Source organism: Somniosus microcephalus, chromosome 1, assembly GCF_052327205.1.
Source record: "Somniosus microcephalus isolate GS21.2 chromosome 1, FLI_Smic_1.0, whole genome shotgun sequence".
NCBI classification, from domain to species: domain Eukaryota; kingdom Metazoa; phylum Chordata; class Chondrichthyes; order Squaliformes; family Somniosidae; genus Somniosus; species Somniosus microcephalus.
In genome coordinates this window covers 18,055,240-18,068,411 of record NC_140987.1, presented here as the reverse complement: position 1 = coordinate 18,068,411, position 13,172 = coordinate 18,055,240, and the positions used below count along the sequence as shown (strand labels likewise).

At 45.4% G+C, this 13,172-nt stretch overlaps 1 protein-coding gene across 5 annotated transcripts in view; it reads right to left on the bottom strand.

Annotated features, from left to right (window-relative positions):
* Window positions 1-9,927, bottom strand: part of LOC147123963 (junctional adhesion molecule-like) — a 170,160-nt gene extending 160,233 nt beyond the window's left edge. For 4 of the 5 annotated variants that reach the window (XM_085971394.1, XM_085971627.1, XM_085971789.1 and 1 more), the window contains exon 1: window positions 9,839-9,927. In XM_085971394.1, the coding sequence (XP_085827520.1) occupies window positions 9,839-9,890 (52 nt within the window). In that variant the 5' untranslated portion in view covers window positions 9,891-9,927. Of the gene's footprint in view, window positions 1-2,378; window positions 2,457-9,838 lie in introns of those variants that run through there. The other variant, XM_085971462.1, reaches the window with a different exon arrangement.
* Window positions 9,928-13,172: the final 3,245 nt, after the last annotated feature.

Below are 13,172 nucleotides of genomic sequence, written 5' to 3'. Positions count from 1 at the left end.
TACTCTCATATTCTCTCTTTGCCAATCTTCTTTTCATCTTCACATCCCCTCTGAACTTATTGTATTTGGTCTGGTTCTCCCATGAAGAATTCACCTGACATGCATCATACACCCTCTTTTTAATTGTTTCATCATCTTCTCTATCTCCCTCGTCATCCAAGGAGCCCTTGCTTTGGTTCCCTTACCCTTCCCTCTTGTTGGAATGTACCTAGCCTGTACTTGGAACATCTCCTCCTTAAAGATCACCCATTGTTCCGTTACAGTTTTTCCTGTCAGTCTTTGGTTCCATTTAACCCTGGCTAGATCCTTTCACATCCCATTGAAGTTAGCCTTATTCCAGTTTAGAAGTTCCACTCTAGATTGTTCCTTCCTCCTCTCCATTACTAATCTAAATCTTATGCTACGATGATCACTCGTAGCCAAGTGTTCTCCCACATAGACTTGGTCGACCTGGCCCACCTCAAACCCCAGCACCAGATCCAGCAATGCCTCCTTCCTAGTTGGGCCAAGAACATACTGGTCAAGAAATTCTCCTGAACACATTTCAGAAATTCCTCCCCCTCCTTTCCCTTTACCCTAGCATTATCCCAATCAATATTTGGGTAATTAAAGTCTCCCAATATCACCACTCTATAGCTCTTGCATATCTCTGCAATTTCCCTGCAGATTTGCTCCTCTACCTCCCTCTCACTATTTGGAGGACTATAGAATACCCCCAATAGCATGATCATTCCCTTTTTGCTCCTCAACTCTAACCAAATGGATTCTGTCCTTGTCCCCTCAAGAACATCCTCCCTTTCCAACACTACAATGTCTTCCTTAATCAGCACTGCCACCCCACCTCCTTTTTATCCTTCCCTATCTTCTCTGAACACCTTGTACCCTTGAATATTAAGTGCCCAGTCCTCACTGTTTTTAAGCCACGTTTCCGTTATTGCCGCAACAGCATATTGTCACACGGCTAATTATGCTTGTAGCTCACCAGCCTTATTCACCACACTTTGTGCATTTACGTACATGCATTCTAAACTCATTTTTAAATTTTTCGTAGTCTTTTAGTCTGCTCCAATCTAATATGGTACTACTACTGTCTCTCGTACTATCTTCTCTATTACTATCCAACACACTCTCTCTCTCTTTTATGTCCCTTATTCCTCTTTTCTGCTGCTATATGCTGATGCCCATCCCCCTGCCAAGTTAGTTTAAACCCTCCCCAACAGCACTAACAAACCTCCCCACGAGAATATTGGTCCTGGCTCTGAGGTGTAACCCGTCCGGCTTGTACAGGTCCCACCTTCCCCAATGCCTCCGGAATCTAAAGCCCTCCCTCCTGCACCATCCCTCCAGCCACGCAGTCATCTGTTCTATCCTCCTGTACTCACGAGCACTGTTCTGTATATTCAAGACAGAGATTGATAGATTTTTGAATATTAAGGGATATGGGGATAGGGCGGGAAAGTGATGAGGTAGATCAGCTATGATCTTATTGAATGGCAGAGCAGGCTCGAAGGGCCAAATGGCTGACTCCTGCTCCTATTTCTTATGTTCTTATATAAATGCAGGTTGTTGTTGTTGCAGTGTGCTAAAAATATAGCCAGAGATCTCAAGTCACGGAGAAAATAAATTTCTGAAATTGATGGCATCCTATAGTTGAAGGGAGCGCTGGCCAGAGAAACCTGTGATACTGTCTCGCCGATCCTTCGAGATCTTCATTGGGAGCATGGGATCGCTCGGTCCAACCTGATATCTGTAGTGCCTTCGTAAACGGACTTTCATTCTCAACTTTAAAACAATGTATGTTGCTTACTGGAATATCAGTCTGTATTTTACACGTACACCCATCCAGTTCTGTTTAAAGTTCGGCATCCAGAAGGTTAGAATCACAGGGGGTAATTTTAACCCCCAAAAGCGGTTGGGTTGGAGTTGGGTGGGATGTTAACATTTTTAAAAACTCAAATCCGACTCCAACCCACCCACTTCCAGGTTTAACAGAGGTGGGAAAGGGGGCGGGCAGCCAATCCACTCCCAGGAGGCTGGTTGGCTATTTAACTATTTTAACGAGGCTGGCAGCCTCCGATTTAACCTGCTTTTCAGGTTTGACACTGGCCAGTTGGGTTTCCAGGGCCTTAGGAAACCCGGCAGCTCAAGCGAGACGAGGACAGATTCGGGGAGAAGGTAAGTGGCTTTCCAGCACTGCCTGTGGGCCAGGAGCAGGAGTGCTTCCCCACCCCCGCTGCTCACCAAGCTTACCACCTTCCCTGGGATCGGACCCTCCCCCATTAGACACCCCCCCCCCCCCCCCCGACTAAAGGCCCCCCTCCATCGGGGATCGGACAAACCCCCCCCCCCACTCCCACTAGCTGCTGCAGGCTCCTTACCCGCGGCTGTGTCCTGCTCCGGAGTCTTCCCCGTCCGACAGGGAGCCAAGGTCGTCAATCAGACTGGCCTCCGGGCAGGGATCCTGTTAAAAGCTTCCGGGTTTCCCCGACCGAAACTCCGCCCCCGACCCCCCCCCCAGCCCCTGTTTTCCAAACCCACCCATCAATATTGGGCCATAGAATCTTAGAGCGCAGAAGGAGGCCATTCGGCCCATCGTGCCTGTGCCGGCTCTTTGAAAGAGCTCTCCAATTAGTCCCACTCCCCCCCCCACCCCCCTGCTATTTCCCCATAGCCCTGTAAATTTTTCCCCTTCGAGTTTTTATCCAATTCTCTTTGAATGTTACGATTGAATCTGCTTCCGTCACCCTTTCAGGCAGCGCGTTCCAGATCACAAGAACTTGCTGTGTCCTCATGTCGCCTCTGGCCACTCACCTTCAATCTGTGTCCCCTGGTTACCGACCCTTCTTCCACTGGAAACAGTTTCTCCTTATTTACTCTATCAAAACCATTCTATTAAATCTCCTCTTAACCTTCTCTGCTCCAAGGAGAACAACCCCAGCTTCTGCAGTCCCTCCTCCCTGGTACCATTATTGTAAATCTCTTCCGCACCCTTTCCAAAGCCTTGACATCCTTCCCAGCGCCTGGTTCCCAGGATTGGACACAATACTCCAGCTGAGGCCCAAGTAGTGTTTTATTAGGTTTAGCTTAACTTCCTTGCTTTTGCACTCTACGCCTCTATTTATAAAGCCGAGGATCCCGTATGCTTTTATAACAGACTTCTCTACTTGTCCTGTCACCTTAAAAGATTTGCGTACTTACACCCCCAGGTTCCTGCACCCACTTTAGAATTGGACCATTTCATTCATATTTCCCCTCCTCATTCTTGCTACCAAAATGCATCACTTCCCACTTCTCTGCGTTAACACGTGTCCGCCCATTTCACCAGTCTGTCACTCTCCTCCTCACTGTTTATTACATTTCCCAGTTTCGTATCATCTGCAAACTTTGAAATGATGGCCCCGTGTGCCCAAGTCTGGGTCATTAATATAGATCAAAAGGAGCAGTAACCTGGGGAACATAGAAACATAGAACGTAGGAGCAGGAGTAGGCCATTCGGCCCCTCGAGCCTGCTCCGCCATTCAATGAGATCATGGCTGATCATCCAAATTCAGTACCCGGTCCCTGCCTTCTCCCCATATCATAAGAACATAAGAAATAGGAGCAGGAGTAGGCCAATCGGCCCCTCGAGCCTGCTCCGCCATTCAATAAGATCATGGCTGATCTGATCCTAACTGCCAATCCACTATCACAGAACCATCTCCTGAATCTAACAGAATTAGACACACGAAATAGGAGCAGGATCAGGCTACACGACCCCTGGGCCCGCTCCGCTACCCACAGGGCCATGACCGATCCGAACCTAGACTCATGTCCAAATTCCTGCCCGCTCCCCGTAACCCTTAATTCCCTTTACTTCTAGGAAACTGTCTATTTCTGTTTTAAATTTATGTAATGATGTAGCTTCTACAGCTTTTTGGGGCAGCATATTCCATGGACCTACCACCCTCTGAGTGAAGTAGTTCCTCCTCATCTCAGTTTTGAAAGAGCAGCCCCTTATTCTAAGACTATGCCCCCTAGTTCTAGTTTCACCCATCATCGGGAACATCTTCCCCGCATCCAACCCCTTCACAATCTTATATGTTTCAATAAGATCGCCTCTCATTCTTCTGAACTCCAATGAGTAGAGTCCCAATCTACTCAACCTCTCCTCATATGCCCATCCCCTCATCCCCGGGATTAATCGAGTGAACCTTCTTTGTACTGACTCGAGAGCAAGTATGTCCTTTCTTAAGTATGGACACCAAAACTGTACGCAGTATTCCAGGTGCGGTCTCACCAATACCTTGTACAACTGAAGCAATACCTCCCTATTTTTATATTCTATCCCCCTAGCAATGAAAGCCAACATTCCATTGGCCTTCTTAATCACTTGCTGCACCTGCATACTAACCTTTTGAGTTTCGTGCACCAGGACCCCCAGATCCCTTTGTACTTCAGTACTTTCCAGTTTCTTGCCATTAAGATATTAACTTGCTCTACGATTTTTCCTGCCAAGTGCATAACCTCACACCTTCCAGTATTGTATTCCATCTGCCAAATCTCTGCCCACTTACTTAGCCTGTCGATGTCCCCTTGCAGGTTTTTTATGTCCTCCTCACTCACTACTTTCCCTCCCATCTTAGTGTCATCTGCAAACTTTGATATGTTACACTCTGTCCCCTCCTCCAAATCGTTAATATAGATTGTAAAGAGTTGGGGACCCAGCACTGACCCCTGCGGAACACCACTAGTTACTGATTGCCAGTCTGAGAATAAACCATTTATCCCAACTCTCTGCCTTCTGTTAGATAGCCAATCCTCTATCCATGCCAGAATATTACCCCCAATCCCGTGATTTTTTATCTTAAGCAATAATCTTTTGTGTGGCACCTTGTCAAATGCCTTTTGGAAGTCTAAATACACTACGTCCACTGGTTGCCCTTTATCCACCCTATACGTTACTTAAAGAACTCCAGCAAATTTGTCAAACATGACTTCCCCTTCATAAAACCATGCTGATTTTGCCCTATTAAATTATGATTATCCAAATGTCCTGTTACTGTCTCCTTAATAATGGACTCCAAAATTTCGCCTACCACAGATGTTAGGCTAACCAGTCTATAGTTTCCAGCCTTCTGTCTACTGCCCTTTTTTAAATAAGGGTGTTACATTAGCAGTCTGTCGGGACCTTTGCTGAGTCCAGGGAGTTTTGGAAAATTATTACCAATGCATCCACAATCCCTACCGCCACTTCCCTCAAGACCTTCGGATGTAAGCCATCAGGTCCAGGTGATTTATCCGCCTTGAGTCCCATTATTTTACCGAGTACCACTTCCTTAGTGATTTTGATCGTGTTTAGCTCCCCCCTTCCCCCCCCCCCCCCCCCCCACCTTTAGCCCCCTGTTTGTCCAGTGTTGGGATATTCTTAGTGTCTTCTACTGTAAAGACTGATACAAAATATTCATTCAGTGTTTTTGCCATCTCCATATTTCCCACCATTAATTTCCCGGTCTCATCCTCTAAGGGACCAACATTTACTTTAGCCACCCTTTTTTTCTTTTTATATAACTATAAAAACTCTTACTATCTGTTTTTATATTTTTTGCTAATTTACTTTCATAATCTATCTTCCCTTTCTTAATCAATCTTTTTGATATTTTTTGCTGTCTTTTAAAGTTTTCCCAATCCTCCCACTAGATTTGGCTACCTTATATGCCCTTGTTTTTCACAGAATCACAGAATCACAGAAACCCCACAGTGCAGATAGAGGCCATTTCGGCCCATCGAGCCTGCACCGACACATATCCCACCCGATCCCCATAACCCCTACACCAACACATATCCCACCCTATCCCTGTAACCCCACGCATTTAATCCCCCTAACACTAAGGGTCAATTTATCATAGCCAATCAACCTAACCCGCACATCTTAGTCGAATACTATCCTTAATTTCTTTACTTAGCCACAGATGGCTGTCTTTTCTTTTACACCCTTTTCTTCTCAGTGGAATATATATTTTTTTGGAAGTTGTAAAATAACTCCTTAAATGTACACCACTGATCATGTATCGTCTTACCCTTTAATCTATTTTCCCAATCCACTCTACTCAATTCTGCTCTCATAGCTTCATAGTCTCCTTTATTGAAGCTTAGCACGCTTGTTTGAGATCCAACCTTCTCACCCTCTAATTGAATATGGAATTCAACCATGTTATGGTCACTCATTCCAAGGGGATCCTTTTACTAGGACATTTTTAATTAATCCTGTCTCGTTACACAGGACCAGATCTAAGGTTGCTTGCCCCCTGGTCGGTTCAGTTACATACTGCTCAATAAACCCATCCCTAATACACTCAATGAACTCATCCTCATGGCAGCCCTGCCCAATTTGATTTGTCCAATTAATATGATAGTTAAAATCCCCCATAATTATAGTTTTGGAAGTTGTAAAATAACTCCTTAAATGTACACCATTTAAAGGGATCCCTTGATCCCTTTTAGCCTTAAGAAATATATCCAACTCTTTCTTGAATATACTTAATGAACTGGCCTCCACTGCCCTCTGTGGCAGAGAATTCCACATGTTCACCACTCTCTGGGTGAAGAAATTCCTCCTCATTTCAGTCCTAAATGGCTTATCCCTTATCCTTAGACTATGACCCCTGGTTCTGGACTCCCCGGCCATCAGAAACATCCTTCCTGCATCTAGTCTGTCCAGGCCTGACAGAATTTTATAGGTTTCGATGAGATCCCCTCTCAATCTTCTAAACTCCAGTGAGTATAAGCCCAATCGACACAATCTCTCCTCATACGTCATTCCTGCCATCCCAGGTAGCAGCCTGGTGAATCTTCGCTGCACTCCTTCCATGGCAAGAACGTCCTTACTCAGGTAAGGCGACCAAAACTGCACACAATACTCAAGGTGCGGTCTCACCAATGCCCTGTACAAATGCAGCAAGACATCCTTGTTCTTGTACTCGAACCCTCTTGCTACGAAGGCCAACATACCATTTGCCTTCTTAACCACCTGCTGCACCTGCATGCTTACCTTCAGCGACTGGTGCACAAGAACATCCAGGTCTCTTTGGCAATAGATTGGGAGAAGGGGAAGTGCATTCAAATAATAATCTGCCTTCCTGCTTTTGCCACCAAAGTGGATAACCTCACATTTATCCACATTATAGTGCATTTGCCATGTTTCTGCCCAATCACCCAACCTGTCCAAATCGTACTGGAGTTTCACGACATCCTCCTCACAGCATACCCTCCCACCCAGCTTTGTGTCGTCTGCAAATTTGAGATATTACATCCAATTCCCTCGTCCAGATCATTAATATATATTGTGAACAGCTGGGGTCCGAGGACCGATCCTTGCGGTACCCCACTAGTCACTGCCTGCCACTTGGAAAACGACCCGTTTATTCCAACTCTTTGCTTTCTGTCCACCAACCAGTTCTCTATCCAAGTCAATACCTTGCCCCCAATCCCATGTGCCTTAATTTTGCACGCTAATCTCTTATGCGGGACCTTATCGAAAGCCTTCTGAAAGTCCAAATACACCACATCCACTTGTTCTCCCTTATCTATTTTACCAGTTACATCCTCAAAAAATTCCAGTAGATTAGTCAAGCATGATTTACCTTTTGTAAATCCATGTTGACTTTGTCCGATCCAGTCACTGCTTTCCAAGTGCTCTGCTATTACATCTTTTATAATGGACTCTAGCATTTTCCCCACTACCGATGTCAAGCTTACCGGTCTATAATTCCCCCCTTTTCCCTACCACCTTTTTTGAATAGTGGGGTAACATTAGCTACCCGCCAATCGATGGGTACCGTTCCAGAGTCTATCGAGTTCTGGAAGATGACCAGCAATGCATCTACTATTTCTAGGGCCACTTCCTTAAGTACCCTGGGATGTAGATTATCAGGCCCTGGGGATTTATTGGCCTTCAGTCCCATCAATTTACCTAACATTATTTCCCTACAAATACTGATTTCTTTCAGTTCCACCCTTTCATCAGACCCTATGTTCCCCGGCATCTCTGGGAGGTTATTTGTGTCCTCCTTTGTGAAGACCGAACCAAAATATGTATTTAGTTGGTCTGCCATTTCTTTGCTCCCCATTATAAATTCCCCTGATTCTGACTGCAAGGGACCTACGCTTGACTTCACCAATCTTTTTCTCTTCACCTATCTATAAAAGCTTTTACAGTCAGTTTTTATGTTCTCTGCAAGCTTACACTCCTATTCTATTTTCCCTTTCTTAATTAATCCCTTTGTCCTCCTTTGTTGAATCCTAAACTGCTCCCAATCCTCAAGATTATTGCTTTTTCTGGCCAATTTATATGCCCTCTCCTTGGACCTTATGCTATCCCTAATTTCCCTTGTTAGCCACGGTTGGGTCACCTTTTTTTTGTTTTATTTTTATGCCAAACTGGGATGAACAAATTCTGTAGTTCATCCATTTGGTCTTTGAATGTTTGCCATTGCCTATCCACCGTCAACCCTTTGAGTGCCATTCCCCAATTAATCCTACCCAACTCGCTCCTCAGACCATCGTAGTTTCCTTTATTTAAATTGAGGACCCTAGTCTCTGGGTCAACTACTTCTTTCTCCATCTTCATGAAGAATTCGATCATATTATGATCACTCCGACCCAAGGGGCCTCGTACAACAAGATTGCTAATTAATCCTTTCTCGTTGCATAACACCCAATCTAAGATGGCCTGATCTCTGGTTGGTTCCTCGACATACTGGTCCAGGAAACCATCCCATAAACACTCCAGGAATTCCTCCTCCACAGTATTGTTACTCAATTGGGTCGACCCAATCTATATGTAGATTAAAGTCACCCATGATGACTACTGTGCCCTTATTGCACGCTTCTTTAATTTCTCTTACAAATGCCATCCCCAACCTCCGCCTTACTGTTTGCAGGTCTATAAACCACTCCCTCTAACGTTTTTTTCCCTTTAGTATTTCTCAATTCTATCCATACAGATTCCACCTCATCAGCGCTGTATCCCTCCCTCCAGTCTGAAAAAGCAACAAGGTGGTCTCCATCCTTTCCCTTTTCAGACACTGGCTAACCTGCTGTCACTGCAGCCTTTTCACTTTCTTTCATATTTTCAGCATTTGCAGATCTCTTACTTTTGCATTACCTCAAGTTTATACGGGCCTGTCAAGAGTCACAGTTTATTCTTCGTATAAAGCAGTGTTGTCCAACACAAATCCTTGACAGGTCGCAGGTGTGGCTGTGGTGTTGCTGTTCCGGCCGCATGCAATGATTTTAGTCGAAATTGCCTTCCATTGATACTTCAAGAAAAGCAGGCGAGTTTTCCCTAGTGTCCTGGTCAATATGTATCCCTCAACCCACATCACTGAAACATCCGGTCATTATCTCATTGCTGTTTGTGTGACCTTGCTGTGCACAAATTGGCAGTCGCATTTCCCTACATTACAACAGCGAGGAGTCATCATTGACTGTAAAGCGCTTTAGGATGACCTGAGTTTGTAAAAGGTGCTGTATAAATGCAAGTCTTTCTTTAACAAACATCCACCACCATTAAGGAAGTAAAGCACTCACAATGATCAAAAAACCCTTGCTCACTCTGCTTTGTGTCTTACGGCTTTAACAACAAATGCACAAAAACCTTACTCGCACACACCGTGTGAATGAGTATTGAAGTCACAGGTCTACTACTCAGGTTTTATTTATCAAATCAGAAATTCAATTCGGCACATCTGGATTCCCAATTATCCACATGTGGCCAGCGGCAAATGTATTGGACAACACTGACATAAAGCAAAGTTAGTGAAACATAGGTTGGGACAATTGTTCTTTCAGATGTACTCACTGTTCAGCACGATCACAGTCAGTAAAAGAAGGTGAATGAGACAATGCGGCATGTTTGCTTGTTACGTGCTCAATTCTTTCTCAGACTTCAGCTACTGCTGGTGAAGAGGAAGTTTTAAGTTATTTAAGGCTCACGTAGGAATGACATCGCACATTTCACTATCTCAGCCATCGCACTGAAAATACGTAACAGGAAGCACCGATTAAATAGATGTTTGTTTCTTCAGACGGTAACGTTAAACGAACAGTCCTTTAAGAATCAATTTGAAACATGGGGACTATTTAATGAGTGAATATTTTGTTAGCCGTGTCTCAGTTGTTAGACTCGCCTCTGAGTTAAAAGGTGAGTTCAAGACCCACTCCAGAGACTTGAGCACTAAATCCAGGCTGACACACTCAGTGCGGCGCTGAAGGAGCGCTGCACTGTCGGAGGTGCCATGGTTGGGATGAGACGTTAAACCGAGGTCCCGTCTGCCCTCAGGTGGACGTAAAAGATCCCATGGCACTATTTTCAAGAAGGGCAGGGGAGTTATCCCCGGTGTCCAGGCCAATATATATCCCTCAATCAACATCCACAAAAAAAATTATCTCACATTGCTGTTTGTGGGAGCTTGCTGTGCGCAAATTGGCTGCCACGTTTCCTACATTACAACAGTGACTACACTTCAAAAAGTACTTCATTGGCTGTAAAGCAATTTGGGACATCCTTTTTTTAATTCATTGATGGGATGTGGGCGTCGCTGGCTGGCTAGGCCTGCATTTAGTGCCCATCCCTAATTGCCCTTGAGAAGATGGTGGTGAGCCTCCGCCTTGAACCGCTGCAGTCCATATGTTGTAGGTACACCCACAATGCTGAGGTCGTGAAAACCTATATAAATGCAAATGGCTGCCACGTTGCTTGGCGCTGATTGGTTCCCACCTTCACTCCTATGTAGCGGGGCTTGCATTGCCATTCAGTTTCTCTCGTAGTCCTCCCAGCTCCGCCTCCCCAAAACGATGCCTGCACCAAAGAGATGTTCAGAGTTTTCCATTAATGGGAGTGAAGCGGTATCAATGGTGAGTCCAGCAACAACATCTTGCATTTAACAAGATGTGCAGCGAAGATCCACCAGGCTGATACCTGGGATGGCAGGAATGGCGTATGAAGAGAGATTGAGTCGATTAGGCTTATATTCGCTAGAGTTTAGACGAATGAGAGGGGATCTCATTGAAACTTATAAAATTCTAACGACCAGACAGACTAGATGCAGGAAGGATGTTCCCGATGGCGGGGGAGTCCAGAACCAGGGGTCACAGTCTAAGGATAAGGGGTAAGCCATTTAGGACAGAGATGAGGAGGAATTTCTTTACCCAGAGTGGTGAACCTGTGGAATTCTCTACCACAGAAAGCAGTTGAGGCCAACTTATTAAATATATTCAAGCACTGTGGAGCATCCGTGAAGCTGAGATCTTCGTGGATAGCACATTTAACGAGGTGGTCACACCGCAGGTAAAGAGTGCACGGGCAGACAGGAAATGGGTGACCGCCAGACAGAGTAAAAGAACTAGGAAGGTAATGCAGGATTCCCCTGGGTCCATCTCCCTCTCCCTCAGATTTTCCGTTTTGGATAGTGCTGGGGGAGATGGTTTCTCAGGGGAATGCAGCAAGAGCCAAGTCCGTGGCACTACGAGTGGCTCAACTGCACAGGAGGGGAGGAAAAGGAGTGGGAGAGCAATAGTGATAGGGGATTCTATCGTAAGGGGAACAGATAGACGTTTCTGTGGCTGCAGACGTGACTCCAGGATGGTATGTTGCCTCCCTGTTGCCAGGGTCAAGGATGTCACTGAACAGCTGCAGGGCATTCTGAAGGGGGAGGGCGAACAGTCAGAGGTTGTGGTTCACATTGGTACCAACGACATGGGTAGAAAGAGGGATGAGGTCCTGCAACAAGAATTTGGGGAGCTAGGTAGCAGATTAAAGAGCAGGACCTCAAAGATTGTAATCTCTGGATTACTCCCGGTGCCATGTGCTAGTGAGTATAGGAATAGGAGGATAGAGCAGATGAATGCGTGGCTAAATAGTTGGTGCAGGAGGGAGGGCTTTAGTTTCCTGGATCACTGGGTCTGCTTCTGGGGAAGGTGGGACCTGTACAAGTCGGACGGGTTGCACCTGAACTGGAACGGGATCAACATCCTTGCGGGGAGGTTTGCTGGGGCGGGTTTAAACTAACTTGGCAGGGGGATGGGATACGGAGTGGAGCTACAGTAGGGGGTGATGCACAGCCTGGAAGGAAGAGCAAATATGTAACGGCACAAGGGAGTAGGGCAAGGCTGGATGGCATTTATTTTAATGCAAGGAGTCTTGCGAGTAAGGCAGATGAATTGAAGGTGTTGATGAACACATGGGAGTATGATATTGTTGCTATCACAGAGACATGGTTGAGGGAGGGGTAGGGCTGGCAGCTCAATATTCCGGGGTATAGAATCTTCAGGCGAGACAGAGGTGGGTGTAAAAGATGAGGGGGTGTCACAATATTAATCAAGGAATCAATTACTGTTGTAAGGAGGGATGATATCTTAGCAGGTTCCTCTAATGAGGCCATATGGGTAGAACTTAAACAAAAAGGGGGCAAGCACTTTGCTGGGAGTGTACTATAGGCCCCCAAACAGTCAGGAGGAGATAGAGGAACAGATATGTAGGCAAATCTCAGAGAAGTGTAGAAATAATAGGGTAATAATAGTAGGGGATTTCAACTTCCCCAATATTAACTGGGATAGTCAGAGTGTGAAAGGCTTAAAGGGTGCAGAATTCTTAAAGTGCATCCAGGAGAGCTTTTTGAGCCAGCATGTAGCAAGTCCTACAAGAGAGGGGGTGGTACTGGACCTAATTCTAGGGAATGTAGCCGGGCAAGTGATAGAAATGTCAGTAGGTGAGCATTTTGGTGACCGTGACACAATTCGGTGAGATTTAAGGTAGTCATGGAAATGGACAAAGATGAACCAGAAATAAGGGTTCTAAATTGGGGGAAGGCTGATTTTAATATGATAAGGTAGGATCTGGCCAAAGTGGACTGGGATCAGCTACTTGTAGGAAAAGCCACATCAGAGCAGTGGGAGTCTTTCAGAAAGGAAATAGAGAGAGTACAACGCCAACATGTTCCCGTAAAGGTCAAGGGTGGGACCAACAAACCCAGGGAACCCTGGATGTCAAGGGATATAGAAGAATAGATTAAGAAAAAAAGGGAGGCTTTTGGCAGATACAAAGGACTAAACAGTGGAAGCCCTAGAGGAGTATAGAAGGTGCAGGGGGGTACTTAAAAAAAGAAATTAGGAGAGCGAAGAGGGGGCATGAAAAT